The sequence below is a fragment of the Adelges cooleyi genome, unplaced genomic scaffold, assembly GCF_023614345.1.
Source record: "Adelges cooleyi isolate 19-005CV unplaced genomic scaffold, UGA_ACOO_1.1 ACOO_flye_CR_arks_rails_tigmint_CR_PRNA_8, whole genome shotgun sequence".
Taxonomy (NCBI): Eukaryota; Metazoa; Arthropoda; class Insecta; order Hemiptera; family Adelgidae; genus Adelges; species Adelges cooleyi.
Window position 1 is genome coordinate 2,125,204 of NW_026096513.1, and position 26,655 is coordinate 2,151,858.

Here is a 26,655-nt window from a genome sequence, read left to right on the forward strand (position 1 = left end):
TCTCCGTAGGTATACTTAAAATATTTTATACATTGTGTTCACTTTACAGTAACAAGGTTAAGGTCAATTATTTTTACTGGAAAAAGAGTAAATTATAAACCTATTATCGCTAGAATCGATTATTTATTATTTTATAATACATTCAGTACGTTTTTTTTTAAATTATAAAATCAATTCTGAAATGCCAATTCCGGAAAAAGTATTACACGTACCTAAAATATCAATTTTGCAAAATCAAAACTTACAACAACTAGATAATTTCATGTTTTCTACAACGTTAAAATGTATAATACATCTATTACTTATCTGTAATCTATACTAACGTTTACCGTGTTATATTTTTAAATGAAAACTAAAAACTCTGTACAGACCTTTTTATCTTTAGCGCCTACATAAAATGTATTTCTTATTCCTTATTAATTTTAAAGTGAATTAACTTTTTCGCAAATTTCTGTTATACAATTTGCAGTGCTGTAGCCAATGGAGCCTTCCCATCCTCATTGAAATTCTTTTTTTTTTAAATATATGTATGTAGCTGGGCACGCAAACTCAACTGTTGTCGAAAACATACACTATTCCTTAAACCTTATTATAGGTTTTTTTTTATAACTAGTTCCCCTTCAAAAAAATGTCTGTTTGCGGTGCTAAAATTTGCATGTTTAGTAACAACATAAATTTGTGAGGTAAAAAAAAATAATTGTTAGCTAATTTCAACATATTATGACATGTCCTGCGTCAGTGGTACTACTGCGATGCAAAAATAAACATTGACGTTTGCTGATTGACTATAAGTTATGAAACTAATAATAATTAATTGGTATTTTTAGATTTTGAGTCTTTTTAGATACAACAATATCCTAAACGTGGATGTAATCAGATATGTAATATATTATTTAGTTCAATGACGCCAATCGCTGATTAAGCGTTCGTTTTTTTCGGGTCAGTCTATAAAAATAAATTCATCGATTATATTATCATTACTTCAAAAAGAATATGATATTCTAAAATCATACCATAATTAATAGTAACATTTATTTGAATAATGTATAAATAAACTTTACATTTTAAACTTTTTTTTCCTATTCACATTAATTCGTTGTACACTGGAGTTATTTGTCAGTTACACTGGCGGCCCGTCATAAGAGACTTTGAAACTGAGTTTCCCCTTAAAAATCTTTAGCTACTAAGAAATAAGTATAGATTAATAATAATAAATAATATGGACATTTTCCCGAACCACAAAGTATATCCAAAATATTTTATTGGTGTTTTTGTCATTATTGTAGTCCACGCAATCTATAAACAGTTATTTTGATGGGTTTGTTATGAAGTTATTAGTCATTACGACGGTCGCCGCACAGTGGTCCGAGAGTGAATTCTAGGCGTTTATAAGTTTTATTTAACTAGTGGATAAGTAAAGGAAAAAAATATTTTTGCAGGTTTTTAAAAATATTCATTTTTGTTGTGACAGACAAAAATTAATTAGTACAGGCAAATTATAAAGTACGATTTTTCAGTTTACCGGTTATTTTGTTTTCAGAAAATAATATTTCGTTTTTTTACCCTTTGCTATTTAAAAAAAAAACTGTCAACATTTTATCCACTAATTGGTTGGTTTTTACAACCTTATAGTATAAACGTCTACAAGTGGTGTATTATTGTTCAAGCAATACGATCGGAATTCCGTTAAAAATGCTCCTTTTATAATTTGTAAGGATTGTAATAACAGTGTAATAGTAAATAAGATCGTATACTAGACAATAATATTGACGTTTTTATGTTCTCTCGAAAAGTTGGCACAATATATGATTTACGTTCGTCTGGTTCTAAGATGCAGATTTGTTGAAAACCCTATCCGGTAAAATTTCAAATCTAAGTTGTAAATACCGTAATAATTGAAATACCACTGTCGATTTCTTTTTTCTAAAGCGTAGATTTAAAATAAAAATAGACAATTAAAATATGATATTATGCTTGTAATTAAATATTATTTTTTATCAGTTATATTATATCATGTGCATTTATGATTGCTGCACGAGACAAAGATGATCTATTCGATAAATAAACAAAATCAATGAAATATATACAAAAAGTGTTTTATCGAATATTGAGAACAGTTTGTATGACGTATTACATATATATATATTTATAAATTACATCATATTGTTTACATGAATATCCCTTAAAAAACAGACGGAAAAGGTCATTTAAAAATGGCTACCCGCTACAAATGCGTAATACTGTATGTTGTTTACATTAAATTTGAATTATAATTAAACGAAAAATAATTACGGCCACTTTGACGGTGACGTATACATTTAAAAAACTTATCTTCGACACTGTGTGATAAAATAAATTAAAAAAAATGAATGTTTTTGTGTACGATGTAACGTGCAGCTTTTGAACTTGTTTTTTCCTTTCTTTAATGATGTACATTACATTTTTATGGAAACAAAGTTTTTAAGAAAAAGTATTGACATTTCTAACCAGTGGCAACCTAGTGCCCATTCTGTGTAGGTGTTAGTGAAATTTACTAAAAAAATAGTTTATTATATGTACCTAATTTCGAATCGTAATAACTAATATTTATAATTAAATAATAAATTGTTTTTAATAACCATGAGTTGGTTTAATTTGTAGGATTATTTTTTTTTACTTAAAAAAAAAATGGGTTGTGAAAATAAACAATGTGATAAAAAAAATTATGAAAATTACATGGTTTCAAGTAAAATGTCGCTTCATTTTTTGTGAGTATATTCAACACTTGGCAGTATATTTTATTAAGTTATTAAGTCTAACCCGCCAAATAAACTATTATTTAACTGTTTCTAAAGATAAAACTGCTACACTAAGTAATTTAAGAATTTTAAAGCGTTTTGAAATACTTAAAAACGTTATATTTAAGATTAAACGTCAAATTGCATAATACATACATAATTACTACAAACTACATAATAACTACAAATTATAAAAGTAAACATAGATAATAGTTAATAGATAATGTTAAATTACAAAATTATACTACTAAGCTAGTTAGCAAGTCGCAGAGAATTTTCTAGACTCTATTTTTTCAATTAATTAAAATGATAAACTTTGACGGTTGACCACTACAAATGGGATCAGCTGAATCATAATAATATAATAAATTCATGAATGTAATTATTACTATTAAATAATAATAAAACAAATTATTGGTACCTATAATTATAATTTAAAAAAAATTGAAATTAAAAGTTTTTATACAGTATGTTCTCTGCAGTCCATTTAAATGCAATCTATTGAAATTTAATTATCTATAAAACAAATGTCCGGCCCGAGTTTTGGGCTAATAAAATGCCAACCTAGGGAGACAAAAAATTCATAATTTAGAAAATCGATTTATGAAAAAACTTAAATTTTAATAAAATTGAGTTTCATTAATTCTTTCATAATCTAGTCTTCTCTTCAGTTTCTAATTTAACTCAAATTAATAATGATATTTATAATTAGTATTATACTAAAAAATAGTTATTATAAAATTAAATATTTGGTCTCTTAAATCAAGTAGGGCAATTTTACCAAAACAAATGGAGAACATGTAAATAAAATGTTTCTAACGATATATTAAAAAAAAATGTAGTTTTAAAAAAGCCTTTATTTTAAAGTTGTTAATGTATTGTACAATTAAATAAATCACAAAACAATTTTTTTTTCTTTGCAAAAAATTGCATTAAAATATAATTGCCCCATTCGTTTACCATTACTTCACCCGCCTTAACGGAAATTTTGTAGTAATTAAAAAACGGAAAATCATGTAAATTCTGTTTTTAACGCGACTTGTTGTTGCGATTTTATTTTTTATCACAACAAAGTGTAAACTGGTTTTCTGATTTAATGACATGCTGTACTAGAAGTCATGACTCACATCAGTATTGAAAACAATTATTAGTATTGTAAATAGTTAATCTTAATTACACTAATAAAAGCATCCAATTAATTATCGCTATAACTATTTTACAATGAAAACGCGAATCAAATCTAACGCGTCATAGCATGACTGGAGCGAACACAAATTGGTCTAATAAATAAATAAACCGAATTGGATAACAAGTAATTGAATAATAAAACGCATTTTTCTCGGTCTCCTTCGCGAAGGACGGGAATCCTTTTAACGCGTTCCTGGTGGTGTTGTTCAAACATGCGTTTAAAGTAGCTGAATTGAGTTTTTATCATCTCGCCTTGAATTCCCCCCCCCCTCTCTCTGCGGTAAAAATTAACAAGCAAATCGTCCAACAACGATCGGGTTGTCTGGTTCGGGCTGTGTAAGAAAAAAATCAAACTTACGGGTATTTTTTAAAAAATTGTTTGCGGTAGTTCTCTTTTTATCATTTTAATCGCTTTAAACTCAAATACAATGCGACAGACGCACAATTATTATTATTGTATCGCACGTCCGGCTACGCTCAACTATATACGTTTATTATCATTTATTTTGTATTTTGACGAAATGGAAATGAGTCACACGGGCGGTGTAATGAAAACACCCGACAAAACTTGTCGGCTAATTTGGGGTATATATTATTATTATATATACACTGTATTTGACCAAGAGGAGAGGGCAAACGGCTATGTGTTGAGCACGCGCGAACAGTCGGGCCAACTTCCCCACCGTTGACGTTGCCGCGCCACCTTCACCGCACCGCGTTTAACACACAAATCGCCGTATCACAATACCGAACCGTTCACTATCCAGCCGACGGTTGTGTCAGATACTGTGTCCCTGTGCTAGTGTAATAATTACTTTGTTGTTGTTGTTCTGTTCGCAAAAATAAACTCACTGTCGTTGTGCTTTTACAATAAATAAATAAAAAAACGCATTTTTTTTTTTTTAAGAGTTGTTGCGCGGTGCGGCGGACAGGTTGAAAACAAAAATTCCGAAATTTGTCCCCTGCGGCACCTTCGAACAAAACCGATCCTCCACGAGTGTGCGGCACCATCATTAATTGTACTGGGGTAAGTTATTTTTCATTATAATAGTTATCATTATTTTGTATTGGTTTGTGTCGGCTTCCGTTTTGGGTTGGCCGCCCAACGCACGCGGTGGGAAATGCGCGGGCGAAAGTGTCTGCCCCGAACGGTGAAAATCGATACTTACGACCCCGAAAATATTATTTTGTGCACACGACTTGGTCGGCAGAACAAAAGGGTGGCAAAAATTAGAACATAATTTCCCGGCGATAAAAAAGGCCCATCGAAGGAATTGCGAGTAAGTCGAATTTGCGGGTACAACATGATCCGTCGCAACGACCCTTTTTCTGCATTTTTTTAGTATCTATTTATTCGCAATCGCCGTTTAACGGTGAAATGACGATGATTTGACAATACGATACAGTACAGCGGACGACCTCGTCCAATTTAATTGACCGAAACAAAAAATAAAAAATAATTAGACATAGGTACGTGCGGCCGGTCACGTGAAACCTAAAAAAAAAACGCACAAGTATTAAATGTTTTATTATAATAATAATATAATACTATTATTATGTTGCGACAACATTGTTATTAACGGTGCGGTTGCATTTGAGTAAGTTTTGATAACAGTACCGGGATAAATGTTTACTGTTTGTGTGGCAAAAATAACGTCGACTTACCGAACGATAAAAATACACAATATTGTACACACTGCACAGCGAAACAAGTATCAACTATAATAATATACATGTTATTATTATTATGTACTTGTTATTGTCGGTCGAGCATTACACACACGGCTGCTGGTTTTATATGTAATTTTTTCCCCAGCGGATGTAATTTAATTTTGCCAAGGTCCGCCCGATCACACTGTACAAAACACACAATAACAAGTTGTAAAAAATTCACTGCCCGTGAACCGAGGATGCATTTTCCTATTGGGCGGCCGACGGCCAATTACAGTTTCATTAAACCGAAAAAAAAAACATCAAATTTAATAATAATATCAGCAATTTTGTTTTTGTGCTCGGCTCCGAGGACGAGTGTTAGACTCAACATATGATGTAGCTGGACACATTAATCTGTAACTGTAGCTAGTATTCTAATTTGTCAGAAAAACAATACTAGCTCAAGATGACCAGATAAATACCAATAGTTGTAAGTACGTGGGAAAACAATTGACCGCATGTCTTCTGCGTACTTTAATATTATATTATTATAGAATGACAAAATTTAATTATAACGCCTCGTTCATTTTTTAATAATATTTAACATTTGTATTACTAATCAATGTTAAATTTGCAACAAAAAAAAAACAAGTAGACCGTCGTCAACTTTATACCGATTGACCGCCAAACACATACTAGTTTTTATATTTACAACGTAATTAGCCCCGAAATGAAAAACAAAATACTAAAAAAAAACAATCGTATTAACATTAACTTCATAAACCGGTATTAGCCGCAACGCCAAACCAATAGCAGTTATAACTGGCTTCGATTTCATTTCATAACATTTAATTCGTGATTTGTCTTATCTTCTATACAAATTTAATTGCTGGTCGACGTAGAATTTCTTTCAGTATGTGTGTGGTAGGAGACGTTTAATAGCAGCAGTATAGTTGTGTACCTATACAATATTATACTTGCATGGTAATAATAACAAGTAATATTCTGTTGACAGAAACTCGGCAGGTACGTTTGTACAACGTATTTCGAATACATATTAATAATATTGTATATTAATATAATATACAATTGGGTATTTAACGTTTAGACGGCTACGTGCTGCTTAAAATTACTAATGTATATTTCCACGTCTTTGGTTGTCCTTTGAACATATTTTATTAGTTTCGCCATTAAAAACGTGCAATGTGTGTCGTTCGAACCGTTATTAAGCCGACGATACGTTCGGTAATAATTATTAAATAATAATAATTATAATAATCGTTATTGTTATTCTTTACCAGCGTGCTACTCGGTATTATCCACACCGGTGGTCGCACGCAGTGCATGTGTGGTTCTTACAACTTACGGTACAAAAAGCGGTCGTCGTGGGCTTTCACTTCACAACAGTATTGTCACCGTAGCCGGCAATATAATGTCATCATTTTTTTTTTATTTCCCAACGTGTCGTCAGCGCTCATCAATTAGAAAAACGCACGGGGGGTTGTGCAGTCTGTACTTAATGCAGCCAAGGACGTTTTGTGCATATCCCCGGTAGAGTTGTTAGCAAATGGATTTCGTGTAATAATGTTCGTGATTTTAAGTTATACATTTCATCAATATCTAGTCGCCAAAAAGAGTCCAAGCTTTAAAATAGGTATAGAAAAAACTAGAAAACGATTATTGTCATCAGCGCCCAGGTAGGAGAGTGTAGGTACGCCATAAGTATACATGTATTGTATGTTTAATCTATGATTGACATTTTTTAATTTTAGAATATTTTAAATATTTTATTTTATATCTAATGGTTTGAAGATAAGAATTATGTTTAGTCAGGTATACATAATTTTAGCGACCCCTAAAAATTACGTCTAGTTGCGCCTGTGTTGATCACTGAACAAAGAAAACCTATCCGACCAACAATGTTTTATATATTTTTGGTAATTTTGTTGTTGTGCTATCCCAACAGAGAACATTTCAATTTTAGAACAACAAATATTTTTGAGTTGGCTTCGTAGCACTTTACTCTTGAATATGATATGTGTTATTGATTCAAACTGCCTTGCATAAGGGTAAATGTCAAGTTACATTAATGAATGATAAATTGTTAATCAATAATGAACAAGAATGGGGCATACAAAGTAATGAACAAATAAAACAACAAAAATGTATGTAAGTACAAAAAAAAACAACAATTACAGTAGTAATTATATTATAATATAATAATACAACCTTCCTCGAAAGAGGGAGTTAAAATTAAAATTAAATTAAAAAAAAGTTATATTCATATGTGTGGGCATTATTTATGGTGGGTTAAAAAAAATGAACAATTTATAATGGCTGTTAACCACTATATTTTGTAGTTTAAAGAATTCGAAATTTTGGACACTATTATTTGTAACTCATCGGGCCCGGTTATAATGCAAACCAACAAACAAAATATCATAAGGTGTTTAACGTACGTTGTAAATTGAATGTATGCTGATAGTATGTTGTTGATAGTGTTTGTTTGTGTTATTTTCGGACACGTCGGAATCTCATAATATTGACGTAAACGGAGCAAAACATTACAACGGTCGTCAAAAAAAAATAATAATAATAAGTATGACCGATAGGTTAAACGGCCGTTCTTCGTTGCGGTTACGTTATTTGGTTATTATTTCGTACAAAAAAAAAAAAAGACAATATCATTTTTCTTTCAAAATTAAATCCGTCGCGCTTTCCTTCAAACCGTTTTCCGGGATCAAGGCTTCGTCGATTTGCCAGTATTGTGTATTATTATTTGTTGCTGTTTGTCGCCTTAAATCGCTTTAAATATATATCGTTGTGTGTCGGTCCGTCCCTGCGGTTTTGGTAAATAATAACTATACGCCGGCTGTTTTAAAAGGTCGGGCTATAGAAACACGACGCCGGGAACGTAGGACGTCGCGGCAAAGGACATATTTTGATTAAATCAATAATATTATAATTTTGCACATCGGCGGCGGGGGCGACGGTGGCAGGGCGTGTGCCTATTTAAACGTTTCAACTCAATTGGACCCGATGCATTTGTTGTTGACATTGCAACGTGTACGCGCGTTTTGGAATAACAATTAGTTGATTTTGCATATTCGGCAGGCCGCTTTTGGGACTCGGGCCAAAGTCCTTGGCGATTCCTTGACACGTCTGCGATATTTCGCCCGACCGTCGACGTCGTTTCGTCATGCTTTCCGAAACGGATTAGGTTTTTTTATGAGAGGCGAAAAAACGAAATAAAAATAATAATAACGTAGTAAAACGCGCCCGCCTGCACCTTCCGAGAAAACCAGGCTTTCTCGATTATAACGCATAGGTACACATACATAATATAATGAATTCGTTGACCGGTAAAACGTGGCGTACACACCTTCACTGTATTGCACCGGTAGGAAAAGGCTGCAAACCCACCGGGTTGTGGTTTGGGAATGAATTTGTCCACTCTGTGTTCGTTCAGAGTTCTAACAAACTCTTTGAGGAGATCTTGTGTTCCCTTTTAATAACACCCGGCAACTTGTTGGCATTGTGACAGGTTAATTTTGGATTACATTCGAAAATTGCCAAAATCCCGCAAAAATATCATGTTATTTACTTAAGCGTTAACGGTACAATGTCGTGACTCGGATATTATTCACCATACCTAATAGGGTTTATATTGGGTTAAACGATACCACAATTGAGCTGATTTTAAGTGTTTTAGGAAATGACTTGAACAAAACTTTATTTATTCTGAAAATCTGCGATTGCTACACAATTAACGACTAAAACCGCAAAATAAAATACTAATTTTAAGCTGGTAACGTCGAGGAGCACGCTGAAACCTATTAGGGCGTAATTTGGGTGGGTTTGGGCATGCTAAGCACCTCTAATTTTGAAGTTAGCACCCCGTGGTTTATAATCCATACTATTATAAGTATTACGAAGAGGAGGACTCCGGACTTCATATTTTTACCACCAAAATGCTCCACCAATCGCGCAGTAAAAAGTGGGAAAGTATGCGTGAACGTTTTTATTTGGGAAGTTCGAATATATTATTTATTCTTTTAGGAAAAATTAATGTTGACTGGCAATCCAAAGTACTAATTGGCGGTTAAACTAACTGAGCTAACTAAGAAGAGCCTCGAAGACAAAATAGAGAATGTTCGATAAATTACACACAGTTTTAATAAAAACGTCTTGATTGTTTCAGAGTTGCTCTTTGAGTGTCTAGTCGCACCATGGCGACGCATAAATCTGTCATCATTTTTGTCGTCACTTTGTTATTGGCATACACTGTGTACAACACCAATGCTATTCTGTCGGAGCAGTTGGATTGTCCGGAGGACTGCGATTGCCATTTTTTCCGGATCAATTGGGTGACCGACTGTTCGGAGAGCAATCTTACCGGCATCCCTCACGATGGGCTCGACAGCAATGTGTACATTCTTAACATGAACGGTAACCACCTGAAGGAAATCGAACCGTTCCCAGCCGACCTCAAGCTCAGGACACTGACGTTGGCCGAGAACATGCTGACCAAGATCCACAAAACAACTTTTGCCGGCCTACACTATTTGTTGGACATCGATCTCTCCTCCAATCTGATCAATTACGTCGATCCAGAATCATTTGTGTAAGTAGTATCTAGTTTAGGTTAGGGACATGTACCTGCATGGGTGTTTGGCCTCTACAAGGTCTTCATCAGTCCGGGAACAACTTTTAATTCTCCCCGCGTATCATTTTAATCAAATATACCAATTCGCAGTTTCCACTTTGTCGCACCCAAGGTCAATTCCATTGTCAATTGACGCACACGGAAAAGGCACACAAATGTTATTTAAATTGCATTCGCCGAAAGCAACAATTATTCGACTCTAATTAAGAATCACCTTCGTATAACTGTGTCATTTACGTTTGAAGATGCAAAAACTTAGTACGATTTCTTTTGAACGTGTAATTAACATTACTTTAAGCATTGACACAAAAAGAAACTATTTAATTTTTAATTTTAGCGATTAAAGAAATTCATTATGACTCCGACCATTTATAAAAAAAATTCGTTTTGCAACTCTGTACAAGTAATCTATTTAATATTATCTTAAAAAACAACTAAAGAATTAATAACACTATATTGGAAGTGATAAAATTGCCTCCCAACCTTAATTGAGCCTTCGTGTATAACTGTCGAGTATAATAGCGTGTGAATGCTGAAATCTTTAAAAAAACACTGATAAATAATAACGACCTGTCGTTTTTGTTTATTTTTTCATGTGCGTATTAATTATTAATTTTGTTCTTTCATACTACAGGGACAGTGCTGGGTTGATTACATTGGAGTTACAAGGGAATCCGCTGGAACCAGTAGAAGGCCCATTCTTGTATTCAAAATCGTTGTTGTACCTCTACCTGTCGAACTGTCACCTGTCCAAATTATCGCCTCACTTTTTCGCCAACATCAGTGGCTTAGACAAACTGGATCTGTCCGGCAATCCACTTCATATCATCGAGCCCGGCATATTCGATCCTCTGACCAGCCTGAAACATCTCATACTCAATAACTGCAACCTCACACATATTTCCAGCGTTGCGTTTTCCAGTCTTGGCCATCTCACCGTTTTGGAATTGGCCGGAAACAGTTTAAAAAGCCACGTCGACTGGACTCTAATTCTGGGCAGTTTGGGCCGACTTGAACATCTCGACCTAAGAGAGTCGGGCGTCTCGAATTTACCCGAAAATGTTTTCTCGAACAACACATGGTTGAGGAGTTTAGTGTTGGCGGAAAACGAGTTGTCGGATCTCGATGTCGCTACGACTTTGGGTCACAATTTAGTACACTTAGACTTCCTCGATCTCAGTTACTGTCATTTAAAAGGACCATTATCCGAAGACGCGTTTGCGAACGCTACAAAACTGCGGACGCTTATTCTGTCTGGTAACCCTTTGTCTGCTGCCGACTTGGCAGTGGCTTTATCGCCATTGTTAAAGTTGGTGAAATTGTCGTTGAGAGATTGCGGCTTGACACGACTGCCGGCAAACACATTCCACAAATTCACCAGCTTGCAAGAACTGGATATATCGAGAAACCCATTGAACAACGCTTTCACAGCACTTTTATCTCCGTTGGAGTCGCTGGAACATTTGGACATGGGCTACAGTAATCTACAAAGAATTTCCAGGACCACATTCTTGAAAATGTCTGCTTTGAAAACGCTTATATTGTCCGGAAACAAACTCAAGAGTCTCGAATCGGGATTGTTCCAAAATCTCACTCGGTTGGAAGTATTGGAATTGAACAACTGTGGCTTGGCCCGCCTCAACGACACCGTGTTTTACGATAACTTCACGTATCCGGACCTTCAAGAATTGAGACTGTCTGGAAATCCTCTGCAAGTCCCTGAAGAAGGTCCTATATTACCGTTACAGTTGTCGGGATTGAAAAATTTAGACATAAGCAATTGCAATTTGAGTAGGTTGCCCGTAGACGCTTTTGCGTCCACGCCCAACATCACCGAACTCTTATTGGGCGATAACAAGCTCAGAAACGAAGAAGAGAACTCGATGAAATTCTTGGAACCCCTGTCAGGATTGGAACAATTGGACTTGAGTGCAAACAATCTGTCTTCGATCAAACCGGACAAATTTACTTACAACCATCAACTGATGTCGTTAAAACTAGTCGGCAACCCGTGGAAGTGCGATTGTTACGTGATGGACATGTGGGAATGGGCTTCGGCAATCAAAGGTAACATTGGCGTGCTGGTTGGTTCGACAAAATCCATAGACACCAATATCAACAATAAGAAAAAGAAGAGTTTGGTGTGCAACTTTGACCCGAAGACTTCGCCCATCAAGGAAACAAAACTCAAGACGCTCAGAAAAGATCCTAGCGTTCAACGCACCTGGGCTAGATACGTGCGCGAAGCTAACTGTCCTCACAGCACGATTTTGGCGAGACCAGCAAGGATCGTTACCAGAGAAGTACATGGCTATCAGCATCTAGAAGCTGATGTGGGAAGCCAACAAAAATGGCAGTCGGTCAAGCCCCTCTACTTGTGCGCAATCATTTTATTGGTGTCTATAGTGGGTATTGTGTTATTGATGAAACGCAAAGAGAAAACAATAAAAATGGACAAAGACATTTTGAGCAATTCTGTTGAAGCCGATGTTGTCCAATCGTCCAAAAGCGCTGCCACCAACATATCTCGCAGGACAACCAAGTGACAGGTCGGCAGAACGGATTAAACTTCCACTGTACGGTGTCACCGTTTTTAAAATAAGAATTTTTTTCTTCTTTTTATTTTCGTTTTAGTAGCCAAGCACGTTTTTACCATACCAAACAAAAAAACAAAAATACCATACGTATAAGTCGATTTATGTATTTTATTTTAGAAATTAATCTTAACGTTATGTTCTAATTTTTTATCCAATAATTTATAATTCAGTATTTGATTTCCTAGCAGAAAAGTTCCTAAAGTTCGGTAGTCGTTTGTCAGCGGTGTTGGACAAGTCAATCAAAAGCAATGTTTCTCACTTTTATACTTTCATTCCAAATGCAAGGTCAAACAGTAGCAGGGTGTATAATAATATACTCACACTTTTTTTTTTTTGAAAGAACAATAGACTACTAGTCGAGTGTCCATGTTTCATTGGTTTTTTTTTATTTTTTATGATTTGGATTGACTGATCAAATATGTATTATATATGTTATAGTTATTAAGCTTTTCATATAATCTTATTGTGCACGCTCTCTGTAAAGCAACCGTCTCCGACCATAGATTGTGATGCTATTAGCCTTTGACATTAATGTTATAACTATGGCGTAATGTAAACCTATTTTTATTTATGATAAATAATAACTATAATATACATTATCAACCTAATATTTTAGTTATGAGAATTTAGTTATATTTAGCAAATAATTGGTCATATTATTCTTGTTATAATATTTGTATATCTATTAAAAATTAAATTGCATCTTAATGCAGTTTTTAGTTTTTTTTAATGTTACTATTATCAAACCCTTATCTTTATAATAATTTTATTTATTTATAAACATAAAACAAATGATATATTTGTTATGTCTACAAAAACATTTAAGCATTACTTATTTCAAACAGAGATAATAATTTATCAAATTAAATCTAAATAAAAATGAGAATAATTTTAATATATTTTATTGATTAATATATACTGTTTAAATAAAGATTTTTCTGAGAGAAAAAAATATAATACCTTATAAAAACAATTTTAATAACACATAATTTTAGAGTTAAATATTAATTTACAGCTGCTGATATCATATTATCAGGTTACAAGTACAATATTACTAGAGTTGTATGTATGTAATTGTAGCTGATGAATGTAATTCATAAATTGATAAAAAGTCAAACTAGTGACATTGGACAGGTCAATGATTACAAGGTCAAATGCATTAAAATATGCAAATTTGCTTGGACAGCTCTTAAAAGCATTGATTTTATTATTATTACATTTTATAAAATATTATTTTATAATGAATTAAATCAAGATACTAAATTGTATTGTACTGCAAAGTAAAGAATTAAATTAATAATTTTTAGATAAATTGATTAATTTTTATTTGAATCTTATCTAAAAACTGAAATTAAAACATAACATGAGAGAACCCTTAAAAATAAGAATATGGAAAATGAAATGGAAGATAAGCTTGATAAATAAAAACTTGTTTATTTGGTAACAACTCTATATATTAACTAAAAATAACAAAAAAGAAATTCTCATGTAACAAATATAATAAACTTACATGACATCTAAACATGTTTTTATATCATTAACAATATTTTCACTAAATTGTTTACTAATAAATTTTTCTAAACTTACATTTAGCAATGTTGAAACATTCTCAATTTTACCATTTTTTACTGATACAATAGCTGATCCATTGTTTGACTTAACAGTGATAGTAAATTTTGGTGTTCGGCCATACCTCCATTCCCAACTACTCATTTCTTCTTTAATGCTATTTATTCCTGCATTTAAAAAAAATGTAAACTTCAATGAAAAATTATAACTTGGATAGTACATGATTTAAGTGTACAATAGAGTTTTCATTAAAAGAGATGCAATTGTCCATAACAATAACTTTAAAGACTTACTTAGTAGCTAGCAAAAACAAAAAAAATGTTTTCAGGCAGAAAAAAAAAAGAAAAGGCCTGTAATTTTAATGTAAATACTGTAAGGTAGTATAACATAAAACCACCAATTAGTGAATTTAGTAAAATATATAACTAAAAAAGATAAATAATAAGACAAAAAATAAGTAAATCTAATTAATAAAATGTCTAGTCACTCATGTCAATCAAATTATAAAACCTGAGTCGAATAACACGTTTCCAGTTACAGGGTTTATTATAAATTTTGATAAATTGACAAATATAAAGTTTCATCTGCATGATGAAAACTAGGTAATACGATTAAGATTTAAAAGTCATAAGTTGCGCTGGAGGACGTGATACCCCATATATATTAAAGAGTTAGGCATAGGCAATTTTTTGCAAAATTTTAATTTAAAGTAAACTTCAGTTTAGTAATTAGATCTCCTTTTTGGTAGTTAATTTATTTTTGGGACTATCACATTCACAGCATCTTTGTCAGTGATTTTAGAGCAAAAACACATACCACAAAATTGAAAGAGAATAACATTTCATACATAGATACAATGTCGTAATCTATTTTTGAGTATAATGATTTAAAAGAAGTTATAGCTATTTTATATAGGAAAAAATGTGATTTTAAATGTTAAATATAAATATTAAGCTACATAATAGGTTTATCTAAAAAAGGATATGATATTGTCTCTAAAACCTTGTCATTTTTCGTTTTTGTTTAAGGTATTTTTGCTCTCAATACTCATATCTTTGGATACATTAATACGTAACTTTAACATCCTTGCCAAATGAAAATGTGTTACAAAATATACAATTTGACAGATATGGTTTATATATTATTCTTTTTAAGAGTTCACTGTTTTCTTCTAATAAAGTTTTTATTTCAAAACAATTTCAATTTCAGTGTAATCCAACCTAACTTAATCAACTATCAAGGAATAATAGTACTTAAGTAATAACAATCAATATGTGTGATGAGAAAAGTGAAAAGGGATTTCTTGTAGGCATATTTTTTTTTAGTAAGAAAAACTTATTTTGGTAAATCTTGATTGATTTTTGGACAGTTTGAGACGTGGTACATTTTTTTAGCTAAAAAAATGATTAAGTTATTGCACTTTGAACTTGAACAATGTTTTAATTTTTTTTTTTTTAAACCAACATTGCCAACAAGTCACAAGAGGCTCATTTTTCGCTTTCTGTATCACATTTAGTTAGTACATGGTTTAACATGAAGTTTATTTTACCAGGAAATGTTTCTTCGTTTGGCGTGATATAATTAAATCCATTGTTAATTGTGTTTTCATCTCCTACTAACTGTAGATAATCCATCCCTACAGCAGTTATTAGTCTATTGATTGATATTTTATAGTCAATTTGTTTTAAGTTCATAACATCCGATGGTACACTGACTGTAGCGTTAGTTTCAATATGTTTCTAGAAAAAAAATATTTAAAATTAAATTATAAATGAAATGACCAACCCAGTACGATCAGGGCATAGTGGGCATAGGGAACCACAAGTCTTCAGGATATAGTTGTAAGTGATAAAATCACTATCTAGTAATCACTTTATTGTAAATAGAGATAAATGGTAAAAACTATCAATCATTTTTTAAATAGTAACTATGTTAATCATGTTATTTAATTTTTTGAATTCCTTAATAAAAAAAACCACGACTACAAGTATCAGCTATGTATGAATTTCTTAAACAAGTTGATAATAATTTACTAAATAATATGTTGGATAAATTATGTAAAATATTTAACAATATAAAAAAAAAAAACTACAAAATTTACCATTATTTCAAAAAAAACAAATGTTTTACATTAAACTGATATGCTGAATTAATTCTGTACAACATTTTAAATAAGAAATATCACAAAAATGATAATAATTATATATCAACAGGTAATATTTATAATTTAATACAAACTGTACTTAGAATCGTGTAATTTAGCTTTTTTTTTCTGTTTTTTCTTAAGAAAAAAAGTGAACATTTTTTAATATTATAGGGGTTTACTATACATTTTCAGAATCAAGTCCTAAAAATACACCTAAAAAGCAGAATAAAAAAAGATTCTACCCTCTCTAAAGGGAAGAGTTAATGTGTAAATTTTTAAGGTGACTTTCTCCATTATGAATAGGAAAGGGAGTTTTTAATTTTTGGCCTTTAATAAAGTACCTTTTGGTTTTGACTTCTGATCTAAAACATGCTACATGTAGACATCAGGTCACTACTAAAAAGTTTTTGTAAATCTATACACAAACATAGAAATAAAAACAGATCATTATAAAACCAACACCTTCTCAGCTACGCATCGAAGCTAAAAACAGAATGACGCCAGTTTTAATATATTACCTCATGTTTGCTTAATAATTTTGACATAAATTCTCGATTACAATTGATCAGTAACGTACAATGGTGATATGCATTTGGTCTACCTAATCTTGATGCAGTGCCAGAAATCTGCAAACAATAATACAACAAGTGTAATTAAAGATTTTAAGAGAAAGTATAGAAGCTTTGCATAAACTGTTTAACTTTGTACTTATTATTGAAGACAATATCCTCTCGTTTGTTTATTTCCGTAACAATACTCCATTCATTTTTTAAAGTTTGCACAATGAGTTTTAAATTGTTTTTTCTGTTATACTCTTCTTTGTGTGTAAAGAATGACAAGTTTAAATTTCCACTATCATGATAAACAGCACCACCTCCACTCTGTCTTCTTGCAACTCGTGTATCTATCGTTGGAATATAATTTACTTCAAGCCAAGGGTTTTGATGTCGACCAATCACAACACAATTGTGGTTTACCCATAAGAGCAACATAGATTTATCGGTGAAGTCATAATGGCGGTAGTACCAGTGTTCTAAAGCAAGGTTTTCAAATACATCTTTAGACCTTGAAATAAAAACAGATTTCTCTCGTAATGAAGAAAAAAATCGCCGAACAATTAAATTCATAGTATCCAATAACCATAAGCCGTCTGAAAAATAAATTAAACTCATTATGATTGTAATTCATGAAGTTTTATTTGAATTATATTAAGCTGGTACAAAAACTTATTATATTATTCATTATTACTGTTATTAAATAATAGAATAAGATAGAAATTGTGAATAAATCAATTATTAACAACAAAAAGCAACTTACAAACATTTATTTATAAGAAAAAAAAACTTATTATTAATTCTTAAAAAATTGTATTGTATCGATAAAAGAATTATAAATTATTTATACTGTAAATTATATTATATTAGCTGGATAAAGCTTTATATGGTTGATTAAATTAAATTAAATTTACAAAGTTTAACAATAATTCTCCAATGTTTTCAAATTGACTTGTACCATAGTATGCTAATGTTTTAGTAGTTTTTAAGGCTGATTTTGTAGTTTGATTTGCCCTAACCATATCAGCAATGAAATACATTGAATCAACTCTAAAGAATACCTTTGGCACGTGTAAATAATTTAAATAAAATAATAATTATGTTAAAAAAATATATATTAAATTTACAATAGTAACTAGATTGTTTTTTAACCAAATAAAATATAGTAAGTAATAACTAATAACTTTAAAGAAAGTTTCGCAATAGTTAAATGTAATATGTTACCTGGATTTAAAACAAAACGTGAAACAACAAGGTTAACAAATATTCGATAGTAAAAAAAGCTTTTAAATAGTTTAAATGAATATCAACAATAATAGTATACAATAATATTAAGAAATAAGAACTCTGTTTAAATTCTTCTTTTTTGAAATTAGAATCCTAATTTAAATTTTTAAAATAAAATACGAGAAAAAATGATAAAGTTATTTTATCATCTTTGCCTAGAAGGTACCAACATCAACATATTAGGCTTTTAACACTTAAGGATATTAAATTACTTATTATTTTACAGGGGTAATTGATTTTTTATAAAAACATTTAACTATTTATTTTTAGATATTTTAATTTTAACAAATTAAAATATGTACTATAATGCATTTATATTTACAGAATATAATATTTCACTATATTATCTTAAACTGGTAATCTGATTTATCAATATCGATTATCATTTATAAACAAAAAATGATAACAAACGGTTTGTTTTTTTGAAAAGTAAAATACCATGTAATGGCACAACATTTTCTTTGACAAAACTGCTCACCTTGTACTGAAAAGTACTTGTATTACTTAATAAGAGTTAAAATTATTTTTATAAATTAAAAAAACCTACGACTGTAGTTTTCAATCATTGGAATGGTTATTATTTTTAATTTTTTAATTGCTTATTAGATGACTATATTTTATTAATAATTTAAATAGTATGTTCTACTTACACGTACCCGATATAAACATATCTATAATTGAAGTGGAAGACTCTTCTTTAGCACGGTTAATTCATTTTGTTACTTACGGAAAGTTAAGTGAAAAGCCAAAACACATTGAATATCTCAAGAATTCATCATTGTTAGACTATGTTGGATTTTTATCTTTAAGGTATGTACTTAAACATAGGGAAATAATGAATAATCATAGCCATTATCCATGGTACAATTTTTAAAACACAAAAACCCTTTATGTAATTATACATATATGTTTCCCCCTCAGAACACATGCGAGTTTAACGAAAGATCCAGATTTAAAAGAAACAATTATTGAAGGAGAGTGTAATCTGATTGCGGAACGTTTGCGTTTATTAACGCCTAAGTACTTGAGAAAATATCTGATTCAGATAATAGATGACATAAAATGTTTGAATAAAACTGATGACAATATTGATGTGCTGTTAAAAGTCTGTGAACAGTATAAGGATAAGCAACACGAGCCTTGTGGTGATAACTGTGATCTAGAACATATTACAGGTGAATTGATCAAAAATAATTTGCTTTTTTCATTGTATCTTGGTTTATTTAACTAAATAAGTTTTCTTTTTTTTTTAGTTCCTTGGCAGAAGTGCTTGTCTTTAATGACCGAGTACAAAGTTTTTATTACAAAAGGACATGCATGTGTGCCTTGTAAATTTTGGAATGGTTTGTTAAGAGATTTGTTTCGTTTAATATACTATAAGTCCTTATACCAAATACGCAGGTGTTGTTCTACATTGCCCGAAAGCGACTTGCGGCTTGATTACATAACAAATCGAATAGACATGTTTTATAATTCTAAGGTGGCGTTCTGGAGAAATAATATTGAGAATGTAACTTTTGAAGAATTAAATATAAATCGACATTTGCTACCGCCGTGCATGTCTTTGTCGTTGGATTCTTTGTTTTCAAACCACCGCCTAGCACACGATTCTCGTTATCTGTTAACATTGTTTTTAAAAAACATTGGGGTACCGATAGAACAAACATTAGAAATGTTCAAACAACAATACAGCATGATTGACAATCAAGGCAGTACGTGTACTCATACATGGAATGAACATCACAAACAAATTATATACAACGTTAAACATACATATGGCATGGTTGGATCAAAGAAAAATTACAATATGCAATCTTGTTCTTTTATTCAAGTATGTTGAAGTATTAAATATTTTGTAGAGAAAGAGAGAGAGATAGATTGATTTTGTCTTTATAATTGTTTGGTTATTTTAGAAGCAAAATTCTAGTCAATTGTCAGAAGAAGGTGGTTGTCCGTTTGTCCATTGTAGTGGAGATAAACTTAAAAAGATATTGGAGAAAAACACAACATTTGATAATACCGAAATTAAGGTAATTAACGAATTGAGAAATAGCGATCGACCAATTGAAGCGTGCCATTGGTATGCGCAAAAATTGTTTAAAAAAACTACTTATTTATGTCACAGCACACCCGTTCAATATTATTTTAATTTTAAAATGGGCACAAGACGTCATATATCTTTAAACCAATAAGAATTATATTTATCGTTGTTATTATTGATGTTATTAAAATAGATCTAATTATTGTTACTCAGGGAGTTTTTATTTTTTTTTTTAAAAGTATAAAAAAGTTCTACTTTATACAAAATAATTATATACAATTAATCGTTTAGTATTTACATTGACTAAACACACATAGATAGACCATATTGTATGCTTTTTAGCAGCGCTTCTTTGGACTTCACTATAAGACCATGTGTTTTATGCAGTCCAATCGTATTGAAATAGGTAAAGTTACATGTGTGTTTGTATGTTTAATCTATGGTATTTACAAAATGAAACTGTACAAGTATACATATACATTAATTAAGAGTACTCGTGCATAACCGAGTTAGGAGGTGTCCACCGATAAACATATTCGCTTCGCGAATGATTGCCGTGATGGTTTTGTGTTTTGTTTTGAGTGTTGCCGTAAATGCCGTAGAGGTCGTCGGCCGAGTCTTTCGGTGGCTGTCGATAAGAATCAGTTCTGTTAGTCTTGTTGTATACGCCTCCTATAAAGAAAAATCAAAAATATGTTTACATAAGTTCATTATTTGAGTCGCGTTAGCTTTTGATCTACACACCGTTATGGTTGCCACTGGCTATGGCTGTGGTCGTGGTAGAACTCCTAGTGCCGTAAGTCGGTTCGTATTGCCTTTGTTGATTCTGTTGATTTTGTCGGTCCGACCTGTCGTTACAGGCCGAGGGAGCGGCAGCGGTGGTCGTTAGTGGATACAGAGATTGCGCTGGCAACAAAGGTCCTGGCCGCGGTAGGTAGTCGCGAGGCGGCAAGTTGTGTGTCGATTTTGAGTAGTAGAGCGATTGGGAACGACTCAAGTTTGCTCGGCTCAAGACGGGCGAACGGGTGTACAGCGATTTGCTTCCTTCGTACAAGGGTTCGGGTATGTCGATTTCGGGCGCCAACGTGGGAGGAGAGAGCGGAGGTCTGATGACTTTGTGAGGTATTTGAATCTGACACATGTTCTCATCGTCTGTTAAATGTGAATGAAAAGCAGCGCCGGTTAGGTTTGGTTTAAAGGGTTTAGCGGCTAAGGGCTGATTGGGGAGGTCTTACCGTGAAGGTCGTCCAACGTGGCTTTTCGCTTTTGGGGGTTGAATATAAGGTCGTACACGATGCCGGCAATAATTCCTCCGGCTCCAGGACCGAACCAATAAACCTAAAATATAGTGATTAAATATAGGTTTGTAGTTGATATAAGTGTAGATCACATGCCACCTTGTATGTTAATTGTCAAGGCCTGAAATATGGTTAGGTCCGGGTTTTTACCGGCTAATCTTAAAAGCATTTGTCGGGAAACAAGAGGAACGGTCGCAGTTACTGAGCTACCTGAAAATATTGGCGTACTTACCCAGTGGTTGTCCCAGTGGTTCATCACCAACGCCGGTCCAAAAGCGCAGGCCGGGTTTATGAACGGCATCTGTAAAAAGTTACTCGTTGGGTATTTGTATGAGACCATTGTGGGGTTGTTATGTCTTACCGCCACCAGGCCGCAAGCAAAGTAAACTGCTCCAATTGCCGTGGCCGAAGTGCCCGTCCATTTGTGAAACGTGTTGTTTGTCACATAGTAAGTGAACACTATGAAAAACATGAGCAGCAGACCCAGGCTGAACCGCTGCCAAGGGGTGGTGCTGCTGTTGGGCAGGTCGTACAGGCTGGTGAAATAGTTGCGAGCGGAAACGCTGTTAAAAAAAACGATACGGGTATACCTTTAGATTAAGATACGTGTAAGTAGTATAATATGGTACAAGCAGGACTTTGGCAGCTTGAATATAGGATTATAGTACAGAACACGCGATGCGGTGTACGTGTCACGCGTTGAATTCTCCACACAAAAGATCTCCGGCAAAAGGGTTTATTGCATCATACCTGTATATAACGGCGGCGCCTCCCACCGCGCCCCCGCATTGTGCAGCCACGAACATGACGGCCCTGACGGGACTTATCCTCCTCGTGATCAGCATGGCGGTCGTCAGAGCAGGATTTATGTGTCCTCCTGTAAAAAAATCATCGACCACCTCTATTAACACCTTTGCATGTACCCCATTAGGAACGTGTAAGGATATTTTATACTTTTAGAAAAAAAACCTTAACCCAACGTTTTTTTAAACATTTTCTAGCTAGGAGCACTCCAGAATATAAGGAAACCGTATATATTCACAAGCAAATTTAAATAATATTATCAAACAATTACTTGTATTCATGTTTGTACCATATTTTAGTCTGATGGGAAGGATAGCCCTGTGTGATGGGCCCTGGGTAAAACAATTAACAGGAATAAGTGTGGAAAAACTGTATCGTACACATTTTGTTAAGCCACTCGAGCATTTCATTTTTATTTCCGTTGATGCATTCTCCTTTGTACACGTCAAGTTGTAATTATTAGAATATTACTTGTAAACTTGTAATTTAACAACTCCATAAATAATACATATTTAGGCGTGGGATTACAAAATTTCGAATTTTTACAAACATCATTATTCCGTCCATATTAAAGTTTCGTTGATACTCATTTTTGATACAATATGTATTTAAGTGTAAATGTACTACTAAATTACTTGCTTGAAAAGTTATTAAAGTCAAAAGATAATGAAAAAATGATTACATTTGAAAACTTCAAATAACTTTAAATTTGTCAATTTTTTCGTTCAATATTGTTTGTAAGTACTATATTTTTTATTTAGACATTAATATTGCACTTATCGTTTTTTTTTTTTATTAATCTGGATTATGAAAGTTTTATAATATTTAGGTACTTAATTATCATGTAAATGTAACCGGAGAAACTCATAATTCTATTGTTAGGTGAGGCAGTTACGTGGTACAATTAGGTGTATTAGTAACTACAGTAAAATTTAAATATTTTCAAATTATTAAATGTTTGTTATTTTTATACTTTTTAAACGAGTGTCTTACATTGTCCACCTGGTATTTTTAGAACTAAAAATCTTCATTAAAAAAAAAGTACGCATAATAACATCATTATCGTTAATACATTGTAAAACTTTTTATTATTCACATTGCGCTTGTTCGCTTGGCGCGTGAACTCTTTTTTGATTTATATTCTTTTTTTTTTTTAGTAATAATAATTAAATGCCATTGACGAATTTGGCCGTTGTTGTAGCCCATGTAAGTCGGTCATCGCGAGCAAATGGTAAACACGTGTGCTCGATGGCGTTTGCGATGACGTCTTGTTTTTTTACTTTTTTCGTCTGTTGCCGTGTCGCATATTATAGTTATTATTAACTTTGAACGGACAAAAAAAAAAAAAACCATGATCGCCACACCGGATTGATGTGTGTTGAAAGAAAAAACCACCTATCCAAAATGGGGGGGTGGAAGCGAGCGATTCGCAACAATCGCTATAAAGGCTATTGCCAAAAAAAAATCAAACGCAATTATAATTTTTTGTTTTTGGCTTTTGGCCATCGCCGTCGAGTTTGTGTTTTACATGCGTAGATGAAGTTAAATGACAAGTTCATATTATTATTATTTTGTCGGTGCCCGTTTGATGGTCCCTCGCCCTCGTCGCGGCCAAACGAGCCGAACATTAATAAATAATTCACCGCCAACACGATCGGGGTCAAAACGGTTTCAAAATAGTAAAAAAAAAAAAATAAATCTCAACAGATGCTCGCTGCATATTATATTATAACCGCACCGACTTAATCATTATCTCATTGTCGCCCGAACAATATACACTTGCAGCCCTTATAATTTTTACCGCCGCGCTCGAGTACCAATTGTCAACCGATACAGTTTTTTTTTTTTTTTTATTACCGAAGAGGGATCACTTTTTTTCTAAGCGTTTTTTATCGAGATCAACGGACCAGGTCGGCGGCGAACATGTGCGCCCGTGTATAATAATAATAAACGCCGTATTGTTCAACCCTCTGGATGTGACGGTGGCGGTCAATTAAACCCGGCCCAGAAGGGATACATTATAACGCCGCAGTTAGCACCGCCACTATTAATATAATCTATTGATATCATGTAAATAAAATTAAAAAAAAAAAAATGAATACTAAAAACAACGTTTTTCGACCGTTTTTCTGTAATATCGGCACCGGCACACGACCTTTATGTTGCCGGGATCGCGCAGGTGGTTCTACAGTAATCACCAGGACTCGGGAGGAAACACGGTATACTATTATAGGTAAGATCATAACATTACAAGGTAACGCCAAAAGAGAAACCAGGTGCTCTTCCCTCCCCACCTCCCCCGAAAGGGACGTATAAACGGTACGGCATTACAAGTAATTTCATCGGCACCAAAATCATCATTGTACGCTGCATTGATTATTAAAAAAAACACGCATTCGAAAAAGAACAAAACGAATATTATGTTTTCCAAAAATAACAACAACGATAAATAATATTATTATTAGTTTTGCCCATTGATGCTTGGCAAACACACTGTCTTGAACGACGAAGAGACGATGAAAGACCCGTTCATTGTGAACACATGTGGCGAACACATTTGAATATATTTACTACTATGATATCGCCGGGATAAATAGGTTCCTTTTATTTTTAACAAACAAACAAAAAAACGTTCAATAAGAATTAGAGCCTGTGGTAAACCATTCAAGTGTCTTGCTCTTCCCTTCCTCTTTTTCAAGGGACTGTTCGCGTGTACATGGTATGTGGGGTGTTCGTCGTGTAAAACGATTTCTACAGTAAACGTTGAAAACCATTTACCGTTTGATTTGTATTAATGTTCTGCAAAATAGTATAGCAGGAAAGGCTAACGCAATACCGACTTAAATTCCGGAGCCCGGAGGCAAACAGGAAATTCATACGATTTTGAGCTAATTTGGAATTACACTGACCTAGTTGCAATAACCATTAACCCTTCGTTAGTGTGTGTTGCCTAAAAATATTTAGAAATCTTATGTCGCAGGGTTGTTAATAAACTTATTTGCATTTAACGGAGGGTTAAAAAAGTCGTATTGAAGTTTATTCGAATTTCGAACTAATTTTTCGCTATTTTCATTATTATAGTCGGTCGCACATATCAATTTATTCAACCCACCGAAATCCATGTCGTGTACACTTCACGCACTGCAAACAATCGGCAATGCCTTTTGTATGTTTTCCTCCCCCGACGTCGTCCCGTCTAAATGCACCGTCGTTCTTCTTATTCGGCCACGCTTCCCCGCTATTTTATATTGTCAACGTTTTTACCACATGAAACGTAAGACGTTCAAAGAGGCGCATATAGACCTAAATTTAGGGGAGGGGGTGCTAATCTAATGATTAAATCTGCAATAAGTCACCCTGGATCATCTTAAGCCCTCTATAGATTTGTCACATTTGGATGACCCAACAGTCTAAGACCCGTTTAACCATTATATTATTATTAAATTTGTTCATATGATATTTTACCCGAAACGTTCTGGAGGCAAATGGTGAGCGCGAGCATGGTGAACCCGGAAGCGGCGGCCGCTCCTAGGACGGGCGAGGCGTCCGAAGTGGCTGCTCCGCAGACTACGGCCACGTACAGGAAAGTGGCCAGACACTCGGCCATCACGGACCGCCAGAGTTCCAGGGTGCGAAGTTCGGCCTGCATAGGCAGTAGCCGGACGGGCTGTCGCCGGCGGCTCCCGGGGCACCTGTTCCGCTCGATCCGTTCGATGGCGTCCAACATCATGTTGAGATGGTGATCCAACTGGTTCATGTCGTCGTCCAACCGCCCCATAGCGGCGATGATTGCAAACCGACGACGAAAATTTAAATAAAAACACTAGTGCAGAACGCGCGCTCGACACGGCCGACGATTGAGCAGTGAGCTGCACTGCTGCAGAACGGGCCTGCCGCCGCCGATGGCAGGTGGTCGAGCGTGCCCAAAAACAGAGGGGGAGGGACGTGGCGACGACTGCATAAAGATGGGGAGCGTTCACCCTGCGTGCATTTTATACGGCCGTCGACGGGGGCGACAAGAACAAACGGCCGGGAGCGTACAAAAAAAAAAAAGAAGGAGACACCTTGCTGTTAT

The 26,655-nt window shown here is 33.5% G+C and overlaps 4 protein-coding genes across 7 annotated transcripts; 2 read left to right on the forward strand and 2 right to left on the reverse strand.

The window, feature by feature from the left end:
• Positions 1-4,659: 4,659 nt before the first annotated feature.
• Positions 4,660-13,589, forward strand: LOC126845587 (uncharacterized). The gene is made up of 3 exons (XM_050584312.1): positions 4,660-4,992; positions 9,820-10,242; positions 10,919-13,589. The coding sequence occupies exons 2-3, from the start codon at positions 9,848-9,850 to the stop codon at positions 12,828-12,830; spliced, it is 2,307 nt and encodes a 768-aa protein (XP_050440269.1). The 5' UTR covers positions 4,660-4,992; positions 9,820-9,847; the 3' UTR covers positions 12,831-13,589.
• A 706-nt stretch (positions 13,590-14,295) lies between these two features.
• LOC126845698 (lipoyltransferase 1, mitochondrial) lies at positions 14,296-18,550 on the reverse strand. 2 transcript variants are annotated; one of them, XM_050584527.1, is made up of 5 exons: positions 18,375-18,550; positions 17,298-17,746; positions 17,115-17,222; positions 16,000-16,189; positions 14,296-14,617 (listed from the first exon to the last, which is right to left on the reverse strand). In XM_050584527.1, exons 2-5 carry the CDS (start codon positions 17,721-17,723, stop codon positions 14,388-14,390), a joined length of 954 nt encoding a protein of 317 aa, XP_050440484.1. In that variant the 5' UTR covers positions 17,724-17,746; positions 18,375-18,550; the 3' UTR covers positions 14,296-14,387. The 2 variants fall into 2 exon arrangements, with proteins under 2 accessions (XP_050440484.1, XP_050440485.1); XM_050584528.1 differs by lacking the exon at positions 18,375-18,550 and having other exon boundaries at positions 17,298-17,500; positions 17,574-17,686.
• A 327-nt stretch (positions 18,551-18,877) lies between these two features.
• LOC126845826 (DNA primase large subunit-like) lies at positions 18,878-20,686 on the forward strand. Of its 2 annotated transcripts, XM_050584758.1 has the most exons (5): positions 18,878-19,010; positions 19,074-19,247; positions 19,359-19,612; positions 19,691-20,268; positions 20,351-20,686. In XM_050584758.1, exons 2-5 carry the CDS (start codon positions 19,075-19,077, stop codon positions 20,627-20,629), a joined length of 1,284 nt encoding a protein of 427 aa, XP_050440715.1. In that variant the 5' UTR covers positions 18,878-19,010; position 19,074; the 3' UTR covers positions 20,630-20,686. The 2 variants fall into 2 exon arrangements, with proteins under 2 accessions (XP_050440715.1, XP_050440714.1); XM_050584757.1 differs by having other exon boundaries at positions 18,878-19,247.
• A 12-nt stretch (positions 20,687-20,698) lies between these two features.
• LOC126845825 (neurogenic protein big brain-like) lies at positions 20,699-26,432 on the reverse strand. 2 transcript variants are annotated; one of them, XM_050584756.1, is made up of 7 exons: positions 26,046-26,432; positions 22,527-22,653; positions 22,138-22,339; positions 22,009-22,077; positions 21,714-21,816; positions 21,223-21,630; positions 20,701-21,150 (listed from the first exon to the last, which is right to left on the reverse strand). In XM_050584756.1, the coding sequence occupies exons 1-7, from the start codon at positions 26,356-26,358 to the stop codon at positions 20,963-20,965; spliced, it is 1,410 nt and encodes a 469-aa protein (XP_050440713.1). In that variant the 5' UTR covers positions 26,359-26,432; the 3' UTR covers positions 20,701-20,962. The 2 variants fall into 2 exon arrangements, with proteins under 2 accessions (XP_050440712.1, XP_050440713.1); XM_050584755.1 differs by having other exon boundaries at positions 20,699-21,150; positions 22,009-22,339.
• Between the last annotated feature and the right edge of the window lie 223 nt (positions 26,433-26,655).